General features: G+C 55.4%; 1 protein-coding gene and 2 long non-coding RNA genes across 7 annotated transcripts in view; 1 reads left to right on the top strand and 2 right to left on the bottom strand.

Annotated features, from left to right (window-relative positions):
* Positions 1-15,709, bottom strand: part of Psd2 (pleckstrin and Sec7 domain containing 2) — a 45,588-nt gene extending 29,879 nt beyond the window's left edge. The window contains exons 1-4 of one of the 5 annotated variants that reach the window (XM_040758110.1): positions 14,545-14,628; positions 13,703-13,859; positions 1,698-2,110; positions 295-744 (exon numbers count right to left, since the gene is read on the bottom strand). In XM_040758110.1, the coding sequence (XP_040614044.1) occupies positions 295-744; positions 1,698-2,074 (827 nt within the window). In that variant the 5' untranslated portion in view covers positions 2,075-2,110; positions 13,703-13,859; positions 14,545-14,628. Of the gene's footprint in view, positions 1-294; positions 745-1,697; positions 2,132-13,702; positions 13,860-14,544; positions 14,629-15,504 lie in introns of those variants that run through there. The other 4 variants (XM_040758109.1, XM_040758107.1, XM_040758111.1 and 1 more) reach the window with 4 other exon arrangements.
* Positions 15,710-16,378: 669 nt separating this feature from the next.
* Positions 16,379-19,672, bottom strand: LOC121144271. The gene is made up of 4 exons (XR_005881591.1): positions 19,291-19,672; positions 17,951-18,232; positions 17,218-17,351; positions 16,379-16,531 (listed from the first exon to the last, which is right to left on the bottom strand). It is a non-coding gene; the product is annotated as an uncharacterized LOC121144271 (long non-coding RNA).
* LOC121144272 lies at positions 19,599-21,723 on the top strand. The gene is made up of 3 exons (XR_005881592.1): positions 19,599-19,873; positions 20,865-21,354; positions 21,444-21,723. It is a non-coding gene; the product is annotated as an uncharacterized LOC121144272 (long non-coding RNA).
* The last annotated feature ends 1,397 nt before the right edge of the window (positions 21,724-23,120 follow it).

Genomic DNA, 23,120 nt, shown 5'->3' with positions numbered 1-23,120 from the left:
CTCAGTGCAGCAGAAAAGCATCGAGGCAGACTCCCAGAGTGACTCAAGTGGAATCAGATGTGGCTGTGCCCCCAGCATAGCAACATGACCCGCTCTGAGCTATTAGAACGGAAGAACAGAGCGCACCCTTGAGACTGGGCGGGCTGTCTGCATGCAGAGGACAGACACGGTGACCTTGTGAGGGCTGTGGGCGGTGGACACTGTCACCCCAGAATGCTTTGCCTCCTCTGGGTCTCAGTCCCCCCCTTATCTGCTCAGTGGCTTCCCAGCTCCCAAGCTAGGCCCCCTCCTCACCTGGCAGAGTTCAGCAACTTGTCTGTGTCCTCCTCATCCTCATCGTCCCCTCCTGAGCCCCCAGGTCCGTCTTCATGGAAGCCGTTGGGCACCGACGTGACAGACAAGTGGCTCAGGACGTTCTCTGAGCGGCTGCTGGAGATGGACCGCCGCAGGGGGCTGCCCAGCTCCCCATCACCACCACCAGCTGCCCCCAGGTCCCCTTCGGGCCCTACGTCCCCAATGCCCAGTCCAGCCCCAGGCTCAGGGCTGTCTCGAGCCCGCTGCTGGATGAGAGGCGTGAGGGGGGCCTCGAAACTGACGCAGCTGTCGCTCTCATCAGTGAGACTCAGCACATCTAGGGAGTCCAGGCTGCTGTACTGGGTGCCCCGCAACAGCTCCGACTCCAGGATCTTCTCAAAAGTGGCACTGAAGCCATCCCGCACATCTGGCTCCCCAGGGCAATCCAGCCTATAGAACGCAAGAGTATAGTCACCATCCATCCTAGATGTCTCCCCATACCAAGGCTAGCTACCATACGTGTTCCAGGAGCTGAACACACACACACACGAACACACACACACACACACACACACACACACGTCCGGTGCATACTCACACACCTCTGTGCGTATACTAATTAACGTACAGACTGGACACACACAAACACACATGCACAAGCCCTCGTGCATATTCACACACACTCCCTGTACAAATGCCAATGTGCAGGCTAGACACACATACATGAGTGCAAACACACATATACATACACATGTGCCCCCCATGCATACTCACACACCCCTGTGCGTGTACCGTGTAAAAGACTGGAGGTACACATACGTACCCTCACGCATATTTACACACCCCTGTGCACTTGCCCAGACAGGCCTACAGCTACGCTCTACAAAGACTATGTTCTTCCCATCCCCTCCTCCCTGTCCAGTGGTACCCCAAGTCCAGTAGTCTCTCCAACTCCTGCTGACAGACTGTTAACTCCATTAACTAGGACAGGCACAAGGTTTCTGGTACAAGCTTATCCAAAATCCCAGGAAACCTCCCTGGGAGGGACAAGCACATAAAGCCTGCATACCTGGGGCCATCTTGAGGTAGGAGAAGGGACCAGAGAGCCTGCCTTCCACATTGAGATGTTTGAGTGGACTTGAAGCTCCACTGTCAGCTGGAGAGACAGGACAGCCCCTCGCAGAAACTGCTCATTATGGCTTGTGGGGGCCAAGCACCGGGGGGCGGCGGGAGGAGACAGCAAGCCTGCTTGCCTCTGAAACACCCGTGGAGTCTTTTCAAAACACTCAGAAGCCGAAAATGGGGACAGGAAATCCCAGACTCCCAGAGAGAGACTAAGGGGCTAGCCCCAGGCACTATCACAGAGTTAGAAATGTGAGTACCTGGCCCGGGTACCTACTTACCCCAGCTGGGGGTCCTCAGCATCTGGACAGAGACTCCTGGAGACCTCCTCCTCCTCCTCCTCCTCTGCGAGTAAACTAGCCCTCCAGGGCCTGGATTCTATAGAATCTTCCAGAATGCTCCCATCTTGTCCCAGGGCCAGGCCATTGGTGAGAGAGAGGCTAAGGCCAGGCAGGGCCACATCTGGGTCTCCCGTGGGCTCCATGGCGCCCTCTAGGGTGTCTCTCTCCTCACGGCCTGGACCGATGATGTGGATGCCTGGGTCTTCACCGGCTTCCATTTCATTCTGGACCCCAGGCTCCCCTTCAGGTTCCAGGCTGGGGTCCTGGATAGCACCTCCTTCCTCGCGCGGTCCACATGGGAACTTTTCTTCATCCATGACAGCCACTGCTTCCTGACCCAGCCAGCCCTAGGGCTCCAAAGGAAAAAAAAAAACCTGACAGAAGATGGAGACAGAGCTGGGGCAGAAGTCAGAGTGTCCAAAGTCCTGTGAAGCCAGTGCTGGGGCAGCCCGTCAGGGGCTAGGGGGCTGGCCATGGTGATGTCCTTAGTAACGTTCAGCTGGGGAACGAGCTCAGGTTGTGACATCCTCACTTCCATGGCCGTGTCACACACACACACACACACACACACACACACACACACACACACACACACACACGGCACAGCTCTCCTCTAGCCCGTGGCTGGGCCCGTGCACCCAAGCCCCTGCTTTCTCTATTACTTCTTAGAGTCTCTGTTGTGTCCTTCAGAATTCACCAAAGTCCCTTAAGGAAGACCCAGGCAGTGAGGAGCTGGGCAAGTGCTCCCCCGCCCCCTCTAGTACTGCCAGTGAGAGGAGACAAAGCTCCTCCAGGTTGGTCTCGGCCGGTCATGAGCCTCTCCCTCTCCCCATGTCCCAATTTGTGACTAGTGGAGGAAGCTGACCCAGGGGTTGCCTTTATTGGGGAGGGGGCACTAAGGGAAGTCACGGCGATGACCAGAATAAGTACAGCCTGATGCTGACAGAAAGCGTCCCAGCGAGGCCAGAACAGAGCCCTGAGACAGCCGTCAGCCACAGGGGGCCCCCCCAACCATGCGCCGCTGTCCAGGGTGCTGGGCGGGTGCAGCCCAGCACGGAGGCCCCTTCAGCACCAGCGTCTGGTGATGGCAGAAGAAAGGAAAAAAGGTCCAGGACTCCCTTCTTGGTGAGAACTTGAGGAAGATGTCTGAGAAGCTCTCGGCCCAACCTCCAGAGGCTTCCTGTCCAACGTCACCCTGGCTAGGAAGGCAGAAGCCGCATACTCATACTCGCCAGCCAATTCTCTCCTCTCTGCCCCAGCCCCCTGTAGTCTAGGCTATGCTCCCACGTGACCTAATCCAGAGACACAAGCCAGTCGTGTCCCAGCACCCTGGAAAGCTGCAGAGGCCGGGACCTTTCCTCTGTCTCTGGTTTGGGTTGCTCCCTCGCTCCACTATGTGGGCCCCAACACCCTGTTTTCTTCTGGAGAGGCTTATCTGGGTTCAGGAAGAGACTGGAGGAGGAGAGGGAGAGTCCAGCTCCCTGGGCTGCAGCAAAAGAAGCTGCGGTGTGAAGATAAGGATGTGAATCCGGAGTCTGCCTACTCCTGAGTCTCACCTGGGGACTCAGCCCGCTGGGCCTGCCTCAGGCCACCAGCTCGGGCCTGCAGGAAACAGAGGTCAATTCCAGGAAGACTTTTGCACCTATGTGAGCCCAGAGAGGAAAGTGAGTTCTGCTCTCTGGGGACTCCCTGGGCCTCTGAGGGGAGTTCAGCTACTATAGACCAACTAAAACCATGTAACCCTGGGTTTTCAAATACTACTGAGGGGGAGAGAGAGAGAGAGAGAGAGAGAGAGAGAGAGAGAGAGAGAGAGAGAGAGAGAGAGAGAGAGAGAGAGAGAGAGATCTGTTGCCTAAGCCCAACTCATTGTCACCACCTAGAGTTTGGATGTTTTGTGAGTTCTCTGAGACAGGGTCTCTCTATATAAACTACCTAGAACAACTGCACTAAATTTCAGATTTTTACACACACACACACACAAACACACACACACGCAGGCACACACACACCTTCAACAGAAGCTCTAAGCTATCTGACCTGATGCTACGACACCAGGGACCCTCGGGGCTTAGTGCTGAGTAAGGGAGTCCTGGTCTGCCCTACATCCCTGCTGCCCTTGTTGCTATTTCTATTGGCTCCCTCCGGTGGCACACGCAGAGGAGGGGAGGAGGTCACCTCCTCAACTGAGATTCCAGGGGAACACAGGAAGGAAGAGAGGGTGTGAGGGCTTGCGGCCCGCTGTCTGAGTTCTAGTCCTTTACGACCTCTCTCCAACCCTGGGCAGCAGGGCGTTGACTCTGGGCTTGAGCCCTCTATCCTGCCAGATACCTCAAGCTCCTGCGCCCAGCCGCAGAGTTGGGTCTGGCAGGCCGGGGAGACCCTCTGGTTAAGGTTCTGCCTGATCTCCCTGAAGCCGCTTGAGGGTGTGAGTGGCGCCATCTGATATCCGAGCCACAGAAGACCAAAGCTAGGACCGTGGACAAATCAAGGACTTCCTGTGTGACCTCTCTAGTGCTCTGTAAGTTCTAGAAACTGATCCGGACTGTCCACCTACCATGCCTTGCCACGGCCCCTTGTAGGATGGAGTTTCTGCCAGGTACTGGGCACTGGCCCCTGCCCTCAGTTCCAAGGCTGAACAGACAAGGGGCAGCATTGAGCTCCACTCCAGGCGAGGGGCCCAAAGTCCTTGCCTGGGCTGAGGGCCAGAGTACTCGCGCCTTGGGAGGGACACAAGGAGGGGATATAAAAGGTGTGAAACGGTGTTCCAGGTCCTCATTCTGAACCGTGATGTGACCAGGAGACTTACTCTTGCCTCTCTTGCCTGTGTGAAGCCAGAGCGGGTAAGTGACCCTAAGGTCATGTGTGGATGCTGAGGGGGTGGTTACCCAAGGAGCAGCAAACTCCCCACCCCACCTCCGGTGAGCAGCAGCTGATCTCGACTCTCCGGTGCAAGAGAGACTGAGGCACACATGGGGAAAGGCTTTGTCTGAAATCCCCCTGCTCGAGATCAGGGGCGGGAGCAGTCTCCCTCGGCAGCTAGAAAGACTAGAGGCGCAGGCAGGCTGAACCCTCCCATGGAATCAAGGCCCCAAAGCCTCAACCAAAGGAGTCAGCCCGAAGGAGTGACTTTCCCTGCTTCCAGCCCTGCTGGCCAGAGCAGAGGAGTAGAGCTGGGCCACCAAGCATCTGTCTCAGGGAGACACTTGCAAATGACAAGCTGGCAGCACTCAAGACCCCCTCTTGTGACCCCGCCTCCCAGCCTGATCCAAGTCCCTCTCCAGGAGCCTTTCACTACCCCCAGCCCTTGGGATGACCTTGGGCTCAGTGGCCTCCTTTGAGCGCCAGTTAAGACCGGAGACCATAATGACAGCAGAAGCCGGCTGGGCGGCAAGTGGCTGAAGAACCACACATGTTCTGGATCTCAACGGCTCCTCGGATAACCCTGTCCCCTTCCCCATTTCCCCGATGGCAGCTGGGAATACTGTAAAAATAAATAATGCCACGTGCCTCCCTCCTCCTTCCTAACCCTACAGCAAATTCCTGTCTCCCTTAAATGAAAATCCAGGCTCCCCAGCACGGCCTAAAAAGGCCTGCCTGGACTCACTCTGCTGTCTCCTCCCCAGCCACACTGGCCTCTTTCTGCTCCCCCAAGCTCACTCCCACCCCAGGGCCTTTGCACTGGCTGTACCCTTGACCTAGAATGTTACTTCCCTGGGCCATTCAGTGACTGCCTTTCCTGCCACTCAAGGCTCGACTCCAGAGCTCTTCCACCCACCCAACAGAGGCCCTGTCTGACCACCCAGTCACACTCCTCTGAGCTTTAGAGTGCCAAGGAAAAATGGAAACTCTCCTTTATTAACCAGTTAAGTGTTTGGTCTATGTCTGAGTGCATATGTAAGTGCATGTCTGTGTATGTACATGTATGTGTAGAAGCCAGAGGTCACCATGGGTATCTGCCTCAATTGTTCTCCGTCTAATTTTTTTTGAGGCAGAGTCTCTCACTGAACCTGAAGTGCACCAATTTGGCAGGAATCACTGACCAGTGAGCCCAAGGGTCTCCCTGTCTCTGCCTCCCTGGCACTGGGGGTAGTGGAACATACCACTGCACCCAGCTTTTATTTTTTATTTTTTGGTGGGGGTAATTTCGCTTTGTGGTTGTTGTATGGTTTTCATTTGGGTTTTTTGAGACGTGGTTTCTCTGCATAGACCTGACTGTCCTGGAACTCACTCTGCAGACCAGACTGTCCTCAAACTCAGAATTCTGCCTGCCTCTGCCGCCTCCCAAGTGCTGTGGTTAAAGGTGTGCACCATGACCACCAGGCTGCACCCAGCTTTTTATATCAATGCTGGGGATCCAAGCTGGGGTCCTCAGCCTTGCTCATCAAGCACTTGACTGACAGCCATCTCTGCAACTACCCAAACCCCCTATCTGTCTATTTCCTGACCACCTTCCTGACACTAGGATGTAAACTCAGTCAGGGCAGGAACCTGTCGTGGACACAGCTGTCAAGAGCCCATGCCATGCCAGGTATGTAGGGACGCTTTATAAATATTTGCTGGCTGAGTCATTTGGATAATTATCATCTCCATTTGGACAGAGGGCTAGGCAACACTGAGGGACATGCTCCCAGAGCAAGGCTGTTGCAGGGCTGGACAATTCTATAGCCTTTTCCATGCTGGGGTTCAAGCCAGGTGCTGTGGGAAACACCAGCACAGGGCCAGAGGTGTTTCCAGCAGGCACACACCCCAGGTTGGCTTGCTCTGTGAGACCCCTGTGTGCTTAGCTGTGCATAGCATGCATTTGTGGGCTCATGCATGTGTGCATACATACTCAGGCCCACACAACCACACAGAGGGAAGGAGACAGTTCCTCTGGGTGTCACGGTGGAGTGAAAAACCTTCAAGCCTAAGGACAAAGTCAAGGGCAGCTAGACGTGCGTTTGGACACCCACGGCAGAAATCTTTCCATCCACCTCTAGAGAATTTGGAGACAGGAGAAGGGACAACCCAGAACTTCAGACTGGAGTGATAATGGGGAAGACAGGCACCTTCACCAACTGTAGCTACACAGACGGCTTGGTGGAGAGTGGGTAGGCCATCTGGTAGAAACCGGGCATAAGGCAGAGCCATGATGGGTGCCGGGATGCTGAGAACCACCAAGGACAGGTGGAGTCTAGGCCTCGGGGGTGTTGAGCTCAGGCCGGGAATGCGGAAGGTCTGAGGATGTCACATAGAGATGTTGAGGCCATCGCTGTCCCAAGGATCAGAGCTGGAAGCCAAGACGGTCTGGATTTGCCTCCAGTGTGCTGGTGAGCTCTGGTAGATGAACCATTGGCCTCACCTCCCCACATGCATCAGCTTCCGAGCATTTCCAAGCTGAGGGTCTTGCTCGGCGCCTGATGGGGGTTGGAAGCCCTCCCCAGATGGACTCTCACGTGTGCAAGACACTCAGTCTGTTTGTCTGTCGCAGATGCTCCAGGGCATGATCGGATGGTTAGCTGCGGTACTTACACAACAGTCTGTTTGGGGAGGTTAACAGACTCCTAGAGCCCACACACAGACCACCCAGAGTTCTCCCCTTCACATTTGCCTGCTGCCCTAGCTGTTGGGAGCATGGTAGATCTCTGTGCAGCCCTGTAAGTGTGCAGGGTCTGGGCAAGCTTGGACCCCCAACTTATCCAGTCTCCCAGAACCTTCTACCTGCCCACAGAGCTCCACCAGGGTTCCCTGGCAAAGAAAGAGGGAATTCTCTCAACTGTAGACCTACTATCTGCCCCTGGGACCCACCCTGAGCCCTCCCATTGGCCCCACTGCCCTCCCCCTCACAAATCCTACTGTGCTAACGAGCTTTCTAGCTCATAAAATTGCTAGCACACGACTGGGTTCTTACAGACACACACACACACACACACATACAAGGACAGCAAGAATGACAATCGGTGTGAAATGCTGCCTGGAATACAGCAAATGCTGAGAACAGACACTGGCCAGCTCTGCTCCTCGCCAGCCTGGGGCCCAAACTGGCCCGGACCCGAGCACTTCCAGGGCTCCACAAGGATCTACCATGCCCCCTGACAGCACGAACAGCAGGCAACTACGAGCGGGGACTTCTGGGGGGTATCCCTAGACCACACATCCCATTCTCCTTGGCTCTGCCTCTGCCAGCCACAAGATCCAAAGGTCAGGCTCTTCCTGTCATCCAAAAGGTCCAGGAGCCTTTCCAAGTCGGGTCACCCAAGGACTTCAATATCCCACTCTCTGGGGCAGGAGGAACCCAGGAAAATATGGGGAACATGACTACCCAGAAACCTTGGGGACATCTCTGCTCCCCCACCAGACATGTGACCTCAGGAAGGTCTCTCATCTTCCTAAGCCTCCACAAAATAAAGCAAGCTAGCAGCCCCTGTAAAACCACATTTCATAGGGCATTGAAGGAAATGGGGTGGGTGCTGCACCCCCCACTTGTCTACTCCCTTCCAGAAGCTTCTCAGGTCTGCAGAGGAACCAGCTGGCTGCCCATGCCCCCAGGTAGGGTGCTCGCATGAGCATCACTTAGCACAGGCCATTTAGCCTTGGAGACCGTTGTCCTTGGCAACTGTCAGAGCAGGTTCCAAGGCAGGGGCTTCAGAGGCCCAGCATAAGGGAGGACACAATGAATGAGTCCTGTGGGACCAGTGGGGTGAACAGAGAAGGAACCCCCTACCCTCAGGCAAACACTTGAGACAGCCACACTGCTGGGTGTCGGTGTGCACGCCTTTAATCCCGGAACTTGGGAGGCAGAGGCAGGTGGATCTCAGTGAGTTTGAAGCCTGCAGCCCGGTCTACAAATGAGTTCCAGGACAGCCAGGATTGTTACACAGAGAAACCCTGTCTCCAGAAACCAAAGCCAATACCAAAACCAAAAGGCAGCCACACCAACACCCCCACCTCAAGGCCAGGCTCGTAACTTCCTCCATTCCAAGGCACATGAGCCACGCAAGGGATTAAGAGCCAAAAATCTGTGTTCTGAGTGACTGTCCCCTTTTGGGTGGTAAAGCTTGAAGCTGTTAGCAAGCCCTGCCCATTCTGTCTGCTAGGTCAGCCTCCTGTGGGCTATGGAGGTCCAGGAGGCCTCTTAGTAGTCTCATTTGAACAGGAAGAGGCCCCAGGGATGAGTGCACATTTGCATGCGTCTGTGTGTGCCACTGGGACTTTCAGGGCCACTCCACAAAGGTCATTCTCTTGACACCCCCCAGCTTTCTCTCCCTACAACCCCCAGACAATTGGCAGCCTCATTTGCTTAACATTTGCATGCATCCGCATGCCTCTTCGGAGAAACCTTAACATTAATGAGATCCACAGCGTCTTGCCTTCAAATCCCAAGCCATGTAGAACAGGGAACTCCACCCCACAGCTGGCCTCCCTGCTGGGTAAGACCTTCACCACCTAGAATCACAAAGAACCAGGCTGCCCAGGTTCTGGGAGTCCACTGCCATCTGACCACTGCTCTGCCTCCCTCCAGCTTCGGAAGGTACGCGGACTCACCCTGCTTCTAGTCGCCCAAACCTAACCCCCGGCCTATGCACTTGCAGGGGACGCAGAGGAAGCCTGTCCCATTGGGGGTAGCACCATGCCTGGGCATCTCTTTCCATCTCCTTCAGCAGCCAAGAAGATGACGTTCTGACCCTGAGCAGTCGGAAGGATGGCGGTGCCACCCCTGAAGTGGAGGAATGGATGGGACAGGTCTAGGAGAAAGACGGGAGTCCCACGTTGGAGAAAATTGAGTCAGGGGCATCCAGTTGGCATCAACGTTTGAAGTGCAGAGCAACCCACTTGGAGCTTCCAGGGGAACGGTAAGGCTGGCAGCACACGGAGGAGAGGGATGGATGGGATGGGCATGTGGCCGGCAAGGCACAGATGGCACTAAAGGCTGCAGCGGTAAGTGAACTCAGGGCGAGTGCTGGCCAGGCAGGGACTGAGTCCTGGAGAGCTCCCATTTCAAGCCAGCAACCAAAGTTGAGGGACAGCACACAAAACGGGACGCAAACAGGAGAGTGAGTGACCTAGGAGCCAAGAAAGTGGCACTCTCAAGGAAGGAGACAGGGCGTAGGGCGTTACAGAGGCAGGGACGACGGGAAGCTGGCTGCTGTACCAACGTGGGGGTCACTGGTGACCTTGAGAAATGCAGTCAGGGGACGCAGAGGGGAGCTCGCGACTGAGTAGTCAGAACGTGTGAGTAGAGGATGCGGGAGTCTGGACAGGCTTTGCTAGAAAGAGGAGTGATGCAGAGGCCCTGGCTGGAGGGGAACAAAAGAAGAGTCTGGAAAGAAGTAACCGCAGGGCGCTTCCTGATGAAATGGCTTACAGAGAAGGGAACCATATGGCTCAGGAGGAGACACTTGCTGAACAGTGTCTTCAAGCAGGCGAGAGAAGCCTTGTACCCAGGCCGGGGGGTAACCTTAGGCAGGAGGAGGGCAGGGCAGAGGTGCAGAAACAGGAGGATGGGTGAGCTTGGTCCAGGCGACCAAGAGAGCAGAGACTACTGCTTTCTCCAAGGCTTTGGCTGAAAGGGATGTGGGCAAGTAGAATCCAAGTGTGCTGGACAGTCTACACCAACCTGGCACGAGCTACAGTTATCTGAAGAGGCAGCCTCAACTGAGAAAAATCCGTCCGTAAGATCTAGATGTAGAGGCTAGGTGTTGGTGGCACACACCTTTAATCCCAGCACTCGGGAGGCAGAGGCAGGCAGATCTCTGTGAGTTTGAGGCCAGCCTGGTCTACAGAGCAAGCTCCAGGACAGCCTCCAAAACAACTCTGTCTCGGAAAAAGAAATCCAGCTGTAGGACATTTTCTTAATTATGGGTGGTGCCATCCCTGGGTTCTATAAGAAAGCAGGCTGAGCAAGCCATGAGGAGCAAGCCAGTAAGCAGCACTCCTCCACGGCCTCTGCATCAGCTCCTGCCTCCAGGTTCCTGCCCTGTTTGAGTTCCTGTCCTGACTTCCTTCGGTGACAAACAGTGGACGTGTAAGCCAAATAAAGTCTTTCCTCCCCAACTTTCTTTTCAGTCACGGTGTTTCATCACAGCAATAGAAACCGTAACCGACACACCGGGTGAGGGTCAACGAGGAAATCTTGAACAGAACAGGGGGCAGTGGGCTCTGGACCGTGACCTGAGTGCTGGCCAGCTGCAGAGTCAGCTGAAGTTGTGGGTTGGACCTACTGGGAGAGCCGTGGGGGCAGGCTGGGTTCTCCTCAGACTGGAGGGAACCAAACACTGGGTTCTACTAGGGAGAGCGCTCATGGAGTCTGATAGAGCGGCATGAGGTGAGGAACTGGACTCTGGGAAGGAAAGAGTCTCCTGATCCCAGCAGGGACACACTGGCCCCTTGCCCGCTCAAGAGCCCCGGCTGGTGCCTGGAAGCTCACCAGCCACTCCTGCTGCAGGCCGTGTGTGGGCTTCCTTTGCCCTCCCTACAGACAGCTTCAGCAACTTGAGAAGTGGTGTCTTCCACCCGCTTCCTCCCCACACCCAGACCCCACCCACCGTCACCCTTCCCAAGCCACAGGCGGCAGCTCCCTGGCCACCCTCTGCTTCTGATGCTGACCCTCTGCTGCTGGGCTCTCCTCACATCCCTTCCCCAGACCCCTGTCCCAGTGGCTCAACCAGCCACACAACCCACGAGAAGAGCTACACGGAAGCGCATCGCAGTTTCCAAGCATCTTGTACTGGGCCACGTCACAACTTCCTAAATGAGCGTTCACCCAACACGCTACCCAACCGACCCTATTCCTCCTCAGAGAACCTTCCAGTGCGCCCAACACGACCCCCTCACTCACCTCTGTAAAATCCCTCAGGGGTTCCCAATACCCCGGGGGAACAGCCAACTTCAGTCCTTATGATGCACAGGCTGTGTTCTGCATCCTTCTTGCCGCACACACCCCCCACACACACACCCCCCACACACCCCACACACACACACCCCACACACCCTTCACTCCTTTCTCGGGCCTCCTTTCTTCCCTCCTGAGCAGCATCTGCCTCCATCAAGAGGCGGTACACTCTGAGAGCGGCCCAGTCAGAACGGGGTTTGAGCTGTTTTGATGGTACAAAGCTGCACGCCCCTGATGCAGGGATACCCCAGTGGATGAAGCTGTGGGTGTAGGCAAAAGCACAAAGAAAGGATGGAAGCCAATGGACCTTCAGCCCAGTGGCCTCAGGTAACACTGTCTATTGTAAGGTCTGCCCTCTGAGGACGGGACATCGCTTATGGGATATGTCCACAAAGGTTTAATTTGAACCTGATCAGGAACAAGCAAGAAGACAAGGCAGACCATGGAAGATTCTACACAATTCCAAAGAGAGTATAAGGGGAAAAAAAACTTTCTAAGTCAGGTGATTAGCTGAGCATAGTGGAGCTTGCTTGTAATCCCAGCAGATTAAATGTGGAATCACCGGGTGATGGTTTAAAGGCAGTGGTGGCCCACGCCTTTAACCCCAGCACTCAAGAAGCAGAAGTAGGTGGATCTCTGCGAGTCTGAGGCCAGATTGGACTATAGAGCTAGTGAGCTAGTTCCAGAATAGCCAAGGGTACACAGAGAAACCCTGTCTCAAAAAAAAAATGTAGCATCAAGGGGATCAGGAGTTCAAGGCCATCCTTGTGCTACACAATGAGTTTGAGACCAGCATGGGCAGCTTAAGACCCTCCCCATTTCAAAAATGGAAGGGAGAAAAAGTGAGATTAATCAAGAACTAAAACATAACTAAGTATAGTGTACCAAAACTAAATATAGTGTATGTTCCTTGACCAAAAAAAAAATTATAGTCAGATATAGTGTTACACCTTTAATACCAGCACTCATAAGACAGAAGCAAGCAGATCTCTGCGAATTCGAAGCCAGTCTGGTCTACGTAGCAAGATCCAGGACAGCCAGGGCTACACAGAGAGACCCTGTCTCAAAAACCAAATCAAACAAACAAGAAAGAACCATAACAGATACTTACAAAAGATGTTACTAGAGCCACTAGAGAACCTGAATGCAGGCTAAGTGTAAGGGCAAACTAAATCATTACTAAATTTTCAGGTACGATAATAGTGCAACTGTTCTGCAGGGGAAAATAACCCTGACTCGGGGAAACCTGTGTTGAAATAGTTTAAGGGGATGTGTTATAAAGCCTTCAACTTTCAAAAGAGGGGGAGAAAGGGAGGAAGAAGCAGGGCCAGATGTTGGCCCTAGCAAATCTGGGTCTCTGGGCGAAGGGGGTGCAGGTGTATGTGGAGTGACAAGATGGAGAGAGGCAGGAGGGTGAAAGTGTCTGGGAAAGAGGCCCCAGAGAGCACTGCCACAAACTGGGCTTCTCCTGCTTTCCGCAACCCACAAGCCTTGAAGCAAGCTGGGCCGTGGGCTTGCCTTAACCTGAATATACTAGTCACCCAAACATTCGGGCACGACTCGGGAGGACTCACAACCGACAGTGAGCCCGACTCAACTGCGGGTCAAGCTCAGTAAAGAACAGGGCTCCCGGGGCACGACCAGATCCCAGAGAGACCAGCAGGACATACCACAGCCAGGGCAGGATCGCCCCATCATGTCTAGGCAGGAAGCCGGGTGTAGCCCTGAACCCACCCCACCCCCAAACATCCCTTGAGGGGTGACAGTCTGAGTATATCCTCCCATAGAAGGAGCCAGGCTAAATATGGAACCCCAGACACAAGACGCTTCTCAAAACAGATTTTCCTGGAAAAGACCATCTGGCAGAGCAGGTCCACAGCATCATCTGCTGAGAGAGGTAGCTTCAGTCTGAAGGCTGCCCAGAGAAAAATGCCTTCACCTCACCTCCCTGGGAGACCCCAGCGCAGTGCTTCAGTCCCCCCAAAGGTCACTCCATGAAGATGGGGAGGTGCTCGGGCCCACCGCTACCCTGAGCTGTAGTTCCAGAGCAGAAGAGAAGGTGGCTGGGACATACCTCTGGGGACAACGGGTCTGAGCCTCAGAAAGTCCTGCGCAGGTGTGAGTCCCACATCCACAAGATGCTTGAAGAAGACAACTGCTCCCTGGGCCCAGAGGCCTCCTCATCAGAATGGGGCGATAGTGGGCGTCTCCCTCCAAAAACCCACAGGTGTCTGGGGAAGCGGGGCAGTGTGACATTGCCAGGCCTCACGGGGAGCAGGAAGTCATCCCAGCTAGCTACTCTCTCTCCCTTGAGGAATGACCCTAGATCTGCTTGGGACATGTGTCCCCTCCCTGGTGATGAGCAGACGGGGCAAGCCCTCTTAGTCTGGAGCAAGGCGCTGCAGAGCTCCAGGGACAACCCGCCTGAGCATTGAGACCTCAACCCTGCAGGAGGCACCGGCTGAAGAGGCCTTCCAAGAACACCTGTCATGCCTCTGCCTTCAGCTGGGCCACACCTTTACCTACTCACCCCAATGTGTGGGAACCCCCTGAGGGCTCTGGCGATGCCTAAGGGCCTGCTCCTTCTGCCAGGATCAAACACTGTAGAAGCCCTACTCAAAACCCACTGCCTAGCACGGTGCAGCAGGAGAAAGGGCTTTGGGGGGAGGGACGACGACAATGTTCTCCTCCAGACCCCTGAGTGGACAAGGAGAGTGGCTGGCCCATTGTCTTGATTCATAGATCCCAGGCCACAGAACTTCTAGCTTCCTTAGGAGGAAGGCATCTGTCTGGGAATGGAAATGACCCCCCATGCTCCATGCCTCGTCTGGAGGGCACTAGAAAAACCCTAATATTACCCCCAGGCCCACTCTCCTACACCAGCAAACCCAGGGCAGGCTGCTTGGTCTCAGTCACCTCTGCCAGGCTTGTCCTGATCTGACAGGAGGAGTCTTGAGCCCTCTTGCATTTATAACTGTTGCATCTGCCCCCCAGATCTCTTTCTGGTCCCGGCAAGACGGACCTAAGACAAAGGGGTAGACAGTGGGGCAGTGGGCCCAAGGTCTTGTGTAGAAACAATGCCTGGTTCTTATTTCAGAGAGTCCCAGATCCTCCAGGGACTGGAGTCTAGAAGAGAGCCAGATGGATAGGGTGGTCCCCACATCTGGATTCCCTGCCCCACCCGGACCCAGCACCCGGTTCCAAGGACCCCCTGCTCTCAACGCTGCTGGGTAACCGGTCTGTGAGGCCTGCCTGGCCTTGCCTACCGCCTGCCACGCCCCCAAGCGAACCCCTGCTCTTGCAGAGATGGAGAGGCCTGGGCTCCAGGCCTGCCTGTCAAAGTTGGGAAACTGGAAAGAGAAATAAATCCTCAAAGATGTTCCGTTGTGGAGGTAGCTGTGGCAGGCCCCAGCACACAACACCCCAAGCACGGACCACCAAGCTGACACTGGCACCCCACCAATGCACACACTGACACTGATTATTACAAAAGGGGGAGGGGACCGGGAGGCAGAGCCCGGGAGACAATTGGGCCGGCGGCCCCGTCCTCCCTGCAGGCGGGAACCGGGGGTCTCTTGGCGGCACCCCTACTCCCTGGCCCAGTCCTGACCATCTTGGGCTTCCTCTCACTGCCCCATCTCCATGACAACAGCATCCTTTGGATGCTCCGGCCACCACGGAATTGATCTCGAAATGTAGCTTTGTTAGCAGACCCTAGCGGGCAAACAGGGCGGAGGGCGGCTCCCACCACCCAGCCTGCCTTCCTCTCCCCACCCTGGACCCCTTTGCTAGCGTCTAGCTGGCCTCCTGAGGAGAGGGGCGGGGTCCCGGAGCGCGCAGGCCTTGGGGACACAGTTGGCCCGCAGCCCCACTCACCTCTCGGGTCCCAGCCACTGGGGCCCCCTTCTCACGGCGGGGCCATGCGGAAGCCACCCCCGGACCCGCGCGGGTCCCTGCTGCCCGCCTGTTGGAGCTCCCAGCGTCCGCTTCTGTCCCCTCAGGTGTTGGAGCCTCGGCTGTAGAGAGGCTGGGCAGAGAAGGAGGGGACCGACCGCAGGGGGGGAGGGAACAGAGCAGCGAAGCAGGGAGGGAGGGAAGGAGGGAGGGAGGAGCGGGAAGGACGGGAAGGGCGGGTGGGGGGTGGAGGGGCTGCCGGCGCGCGCAGCCCGGAGAGGACGGTGGCCACCGGGAGGGCTCACCCGCGGCGCCGGGCCACGAGCGCGCGACCTTTGTGCGGGGCGCCCACCCCACAGGACGCCACCGCCACCACCCCCCCATCCCGTACCGCCCGCGCTGGACCCTTTAAGAAAGTGGGGGAGGGGGACTTCCACGAGGGCTCCGCCCCCCCTCCTCGCCCGGCCCAGCCTGTGTCCTCGAACCTCCGGTGAACCCAACCACGGGCCCCCAACTGTCCCAGTCCCTTGATTGGAGGCACGGGCCTTGCCCCCACTCCAGAATCCCCGTGCTCATCCTGGGAACTCTTCACCCTGGAGTCTAGCGAGCAAAAGTAGAGAGAGTCACAGAGGGAGATAGGCACCCGGAGGTACAGACAGACCTGGGAATTGAGGCAGAAAGGGGGAGAAGAGGGGGTCCTGCTGCAGATGGAAGTAATGATACGGCCACCTAGGCAAGGGGTGATGAGAGAGCACTAGGATTCATGGATCCCAGGCCACACAACTTCTGGCTTCCTTAGGAGGAAGGCGGCTGTCTGGGAATGGAGGTGACCCCACCCCCCCCCCGCCATGCTCCATGCCTCGTCTGGAGGGCGCTAGGAAAACCCTACTGTTACCCCCAGGCAAACCCAGGGCTTGGTCTTGGTCCTCATCCACCCCAGGACTGTCCGGAGGAGTTTGACCAGACTGTGCCTGGACTCCACACTAAGGGCTTCTTGGCTGTAAACCTCCTGTAAAGCAAGATCTACCTCTCAGAGTGACATAGGGTATTCCAAACCCTAGGGGAGGGGCTGGAGAAGGGAAGGGTGAGAAGGCCCAGGCCTTGGGGGACGGGGACACAGGGACTACCTAACACAGGAGGTCACTTTGCAACTCTCTCTACTTCCGTTTCCAGGTTCTGGTCACCAAACCCACATTCCCCTCCCTCAGGCTTTCCCTGTGTCCTATTTGACTCAAAAAACGATCCTACCACCCAATTCACATGTTAAAAAAATGCTGATGCTCCAAGAGCGGACCTCATTTGCCCCAGGTTTCAGGGGGAATCTAAGGAGCCAGGTGGGCAGCTGAGAGATGGCTTTGAACACAGCTCTCAGACACCCTCTGCAGGCAGGAACCTCAGGTCTTCTCCAGAAGCAGGGACCTGACTCGGCCACTGTCCTGCTGTTTTGAGGAGGTGGCCGCGGCTGGGGCTCAGGAGGAGGTAAGAGGCACCAGCCATTCCTTACTGCACACACACACACACACACACACACACACACACACACACACACACAGGTCACAGCCGGACCGCCTCTCTGGGCTCCCACTCCGTCTCTCCCCATTCCGATGGTGCTAGTCAAGACTGATGGGGCTGGGTAGGGACAAAAGGAGCTGATTGGCTGGGTGCTTGTCCCCGCAGAGCCTGGCACATGGGTACCTTCAGTGGCCACGGCTCTCCTACTGGCAGGGACCAGCTGGCTGGGGCTGGAGATGTGGCTCAGTGGTTAGAGGGCCTTGCCCAGCATCCGAGCATGCCTGAGGCTCTTGTGGAAGAGACTCTTTCACAGAGACCTGTAAGATCAGGGTTAGCTTGCCACAAGTGTCCCCAGTACCCACAGACAGGGCAGGGAGGAATGGCAGGGAGGGAGAGGAGCACGCTGTCCCCCACCTTCCCACGGCCAGGTCCTCCCAGGCCTCCAGCCACGGAGCTGGTTCCCTGGCTCCTCTCCACGGGACGTGGGAGCTCCTTGAACGTTGTCCCTGACAGCCGTCTCCTCTCTCTCTCTCCCTCCCTCTCTCTCTCTCTCTCTCTCTCTCTCTCTCTCTCTCTCTCTCTCTCTCTCTCTCTCTCTCTCTCTCTCTCTCTCAAAAAGACTGTCTATTAGTTACTTCTTCCAAATACCTGACTAAAGCAGCTTGGGGGAAGGGAGGGCTGGTTTGGGCCCTCGAAGTCGATAGGGGAGGACATGCTGCCAGGGGCTTGAGAGTGCTGCCAGGGGCTTGAGGGCTCCGCAGGCCTCAGGAAGGGGAAAGGTGAATGTGGGTGCATTGCTCTCTACCCCTTCCTCCTTCCCAGTTCAGGGTGGCAGCCCGTGGGATGGCATCTTCCACACTTAAGGCGGGCCCTCCACCCCCGCAAACCCAGTCTAGAAATTCCCTCACCAACATACCCAGGGATTTGTCTCCTAGGAGAGTCCAGATCCTGTCCAGATGGATGGCCATCGATATTAACTGACTCCAAGCCAGCTCTTGGCTCCTTCGGCCCTCACGCAATCCACGATGTCTCTCATGAGAACCACCGCTCATGAGACTCGATCACCACCGGTGAGAGTCACCAGCACAGCTCCCAAGTGCAGGCCGGGTGTTGCCCGAGGATACCTGAGCTTGCAGACACCTCAAGGAGCTGGGATTCACCCGCTGTCTTCCCACCATGCTGCTAACCAGGCACAAGGCTACAGATGCCAAGGAAAGACAACATTTCTTGCAGCCCTCGCATGTAGACGCGGTAGGCATGCCTTCTTAACCAGGCCCCCCGCCCGAATCATATTTAAAGACACTAGAGTCTGACTGTAGCCTGGGCCTTGTGGCATTGCCAAGCCCACGTCCAGTGTGCAGACTTCATTCTCTGTAGTGTTTGACACTGCCCTCTGCCTTGGGACTCCGTGCTTTCCTTCCCGGGACTTCCCTAGTCACGCCGCCTAGCCCTCGGCTTTCTCTGGCTCTGTGCTTGGCCCTCCCCATTCTCTACTCCCGGATGATACGACGCGCTTCAAAACCACGCTGAATGCAACGAGAGGCAGCATGTGACTCCCAGGTCAGGCCTAGATGCCGTTGCTGGCTGAGGTTCCTGACTTAACTCAGCCCAGGGGAGTCCCCAGCCCTCTCCATGTTCGTCCACCCATCCAGGTCAAACCAAAGCCATCTTTCACCTTCCTGTGCACGACATCCAATCCCCAGGACAGTCTGGGCCATTCCCACCTATGTCCCAAGCCGACCACTTTGGCCAGGCCCCCGGCCACCACACTAGTTCATCCACCTTCTCTTCCCTGACTGCTGCTGTGGCCCTCATAACTGGTTCCACTCCACGCCCCCCTCAAGCGTTCAAGCACAGCCGCTATGGGAGGGTGGTTATGGGATGGAAGGGCCCCACACTCCTGCTCAAATCCAAGCATCATCTCTGCGGCTCAACCCCACCATCACATGACCTCCAGAGCCCTCCACGCCTCCTTTCCCAGCCTCTTGACCTCTCCTCCCCGGCCACACCCATCCTCTCTTGTCCCAGACGCATTTGACCTCAGGGCCCTTGTATGGGATGTGCCCCCCCCCCGTTACTAAAACACTCCTCCCCCAGAGATCTGCACAGCCCCAGATCTCCTTTCAGCCCCCCATTCCCCCCCACTGCCCCTTCCTCACCACCACCTTCCACCCCCCACTCCTCCCCCACCCACCCCACCCCATCCCCGCTTTCCCTCCGTCCACAACACGGTGTGCACACATTCCGTTCACTAACTCATTCTGGCCGGTCTGTCTCTCCCAGCCGCCGCCTCCTAGACCCCTAGGCTCCATGACAGTTTGAACTGTGTTCTTCTCCTACTTGTATATCCCGGGGAGCTGCTGGATTGGCACCTGACGCCTCACAGGCATTCCGAGGAACGCAGCCGCAGACGAAGATCATCTGGGAATACTAAAGAGGGGTTTTTGGAACAAAACCAGGCATGCAAAAACAAAAAAAAAGGTGTGTGTGTGTGTGTGTGTGTGTGTGTGTGTGTGTGTGTGTGTGTGCGATGGCCCCTGACCTTTGGGTGGGAGCTACTTCAGCAGCTTTGGGGTAACCCTCTCCGGAGATTTCCCTAGACCTGGGAGACACCCCCTCCAGGCTCCAGGGGCTTCCCAGTCACAACTTGCACCTCCATGCTGTTTTGGACAGCTGCTCCTTGGAGCTAGGTCCCTTCTCTCTCTCTCTCCTGAGTCCCCAGATCTACCATGAGCCAAGAACGTACACAACAGAAACCAAACAGTGCTGAACCAAAGAATGAATACTGAGGCCAGGGAGGGACCAGTCCCGTGCATGGGCCAGACAGCGGAGCCCGCAGGTCAGAGGCCTGGGGAGGGAGACACAGAGTCTGGGCTGAGTCCTTGGAACCTCAGAATGTCACCTGGGGATGAGAATACTACCTAAACCATGTGTGGGGAAGAGGAGAGACCCTTCCCTCCAGACAGGCCGTGTCTGGGTGGACAGGCAGCGAGAGGTTGGGGAACGAAATGGGGCGACTAGGGAGGTTGCAGAGCTTCCGTATTTACCCCTCCCCTCCCATAGCAAGCAGTTGCTGCCAGCCCAGAGCCAGGACAGTGGACAAAGCCCTATCGGGGAGGGCCAGGGACTTGCAGTGCCTAGAGCCAGCAGGCCGCGGTCCCAGGGCACAGCGGTGCGTGGCCCAGAACTCCATCTGAGAGCCTTTGTGGGCCTCTGGGAGCCTGCCCAAGAGAGTGCGGGAACTGGCGACGGTGGGATGGGGTGGGAACCCCCTGTTTCCTGGGGGCCATCCAGGGATGAGTAATAAGGGGTTCGAGGAGCAATACCCGGTCCCAGAGCTGCTGGGACTTAGAGTGACCAGAGCCACTCATTCCTGAGTTCAGGGGAAAAGGGTTCCGCTAAGTCAGGCAACGTCTGGCTTAAGGCTGAACCCCCCTATCCCCCCACCTCCAGCTCACTCAAGTAGGACAAGCTGAGGGACACATGACAAGTCGGATCCTGCCCAGGCTGGCTAGGTCCAGACCCGGAGGTTCCCGAGAGAGAGCTAGTTGGCCCTGGAGTGAGTGGGCAGGAGAGGATGGCTCCCTGCTGCCCTCTGCTGGTAGCATCTTGATTTACAGCGCAGCACGTCACTAGGCAGGCTCCTCCAGCCGGCAGCCCGGCATTCTTGAACTAGGAGAGCAGATAGCTGCGCCCAACCTGCAGCCACAGCTGTCTATCGCCAGGTCCCAATTGCTGCTCCTTCGAGAAGTCCTTTATCTAGTTCAACCTGAGTGTTTCCTCAGCTTCGTCCAGGATGTCTCCAAAGATGTCTCTCTTTCACAATACAGATGGAAACGGAAACTCCTAAGTCGTGATGGCTGAAGCCACCTTTTCCGTCTGCCAGCGACCGCCGAGAACAGAGGGAAGTGCAGGCACTTCTCCCCAAGTCCTGATGCATCAGGGAAAGTGTGAATGTCAGTGCCCAGATCTGTCCTGATCAATCCTCCTTGCGCCCAGGAAAAAAGGATTCTTTTGGGGTTGGGCTGCCACCTGCTGGTGCACACAGAAACTGCAACTGCGCCACCAAGCAGAAGCCCTACCCCAGAGAGCACATAAGATAACAAATGTTAACTTTTATTTTGTCCTTGCACAGGGCTCCTGCCAAATTATTTTGAGAGACGAGAATGCAAAGCAGGCTTCCATTTAACCCAGGCTAGCTTCCAACCCGACACTATCCTTAAAGTCTAAGTGCTGAGATTATAGGCATGTGCCACCATGGCCCAGCACTCCTGTCAAGTCATCCAAACTGGTCAACCCATTCCACTTTCTCCGAATGAGGTGAACATTATTCACGTCACCCCCACCTTTAAGGACACTGTTGCTTACTGACAGTTCTGTTTCATTTGGTTTTCTATTGGGGGCTCTAGGTAACATCTCATGATACATGCTAACTGGTAGTGCCACAACCTTGATCGTATTGCTGACCGTTAAGTGACTTGCACAGCCTCTCTTCCCGGACACTAGCACCTGAGCTGAAGTTGGGGATCTCCCAGTCTGACCCGCTTACCATGCTGACGTAAGTGCTGACATCCAGGATGTATCTGGCGTGATGCTTAGTTAAGCCCGCAAAAATGCTGAGCTCTCTGGTGGTTGGCCGCCACACCTTTAATCCCAGCACTAGAGAGGATTATAAGGCAGGAGCTAAGAGTGCAGTCTGAGTTTTGGTGGGGAGCATTGCAATCTGCAGTCACGCTGAGAACAGGATCACCCTCCTCTCCTTTGGTTTTAGCCTTGGCAGAAGTAAGAACTCTTTAGTGGCGTGGATGCTTTGCTCTTCTGATCTTCAGTTTGAACCCCAATATCTGTCTCTAGGTTTGTGTTATCCATGCTACACAAATGACCATTGTCTTAGTTAGGGTTTTTGTTGTTGTTGTTGTTGGATTTTGTTATTGGTGTTGTGTTTTTATTTTTATGGTTCATTGGGGGTTTACAAGACAAGGTTTCTCTGTATAACAGTCCTGCCTGTCCTGAACTGTCCTGGACAGTCCTGGCTGTCCTGTTTTGGTATACCACGCCAGCCTCGAACTCACTGAGAGCCACCTGCCTCTGCCTCCCAAGTGCTGGGATTAAAGGTGTGTGCCACCACCTCCTGGCATGAGTTAGGGTTTTTATTACCATGAAGAGACACCAGGACCACAGCTATTCTCATAAATGAAAACACTTAATTGGGGTAGCTCACTTACAGTTTCAAAGGTTCAGTACATTATCATTATGGTGGGGACCATAGTGGTGTCCAGGTAGACATGGTGCCGGAGTAATAGCTGAAAGTCCCACATCTTGCGGGCAACAGGAAGTTGACTGAGATACTGGGCAGTATCTTGGGCATACGAAACCTCAAAGCCCACCGCCACAGTGACACACTTCCTCTAACAAGACCACACCAACTCCAGCAAATTCTCACCTCTTAATGTTTCCTCCACTCCCTATGAGATTATGGGGGTCAATTACATTCAAACTTCCACAGCCATCAAACTGCCATATTAGACATTGAACTCAAACTCATTTTTAGATTAAAGAATCCTAAACTATCATATAGTCTCCATTCCATTATCTGTTTAATAAACATATATTGATCCCAATTGTAGATGCCCCATATCAGGACACAAGGCAGACATTAACCTTCACCCTTCTTGAGGCTGAGGATTTACTAATTCACGGGGGATGTTCTTCTGTAGGCTGTGAATATATGTTTCTCTTGTTGGTTGATGAATAAAGCTATTTTGGGCAATGGACAGACAGGATGCAGCCAGGCAGGAAGTATAGGCGGGGCTTCCAGACTAGGAGAATGCTGGGAAGAGGAATGTGGAGAGTGAGTCTTGATCCCTTGTAGCTGCCAAGGGATCAAGAAGTCTGGGCATCACTGGTGCCCAGACCACATGGAGATGGAGATACACAGATTGATAGAAATGGGTTAATAATTAAGAGAGAGTCGGCCAATAAGAAACCTGAGCCATGGACCAAACAGTGTATAATTAATATAAGCCTTTGTGTGTTTATTTGGGAATAAATGGCAGTTGGTCAGGATAGGACAGAAACTTCTGTCC

The sequence above is a fragment of the Mesocricetus auratus genome, unplaced genomic scaffold, assembly GCF_017639785.1.
Source record: "Mesocricetus auratus isolate SY011 unplaced genomic scaffold, BCM_Maur_2.0 Super-Scaffold_100015, whole genome shotgun sequence".
NCBI classification, from domain to species: domain Eukaryota; kingdom Metazoa; phylum Chordata; class Mammalia; order Rodentia; family Cricetidae; genus Mesocricetus; species Mesocricetus auratus.
Note: the sequence above shows the minus strand (reverse complement) of the source record. Positions and strands in the feature narration are given on the sequence as shown.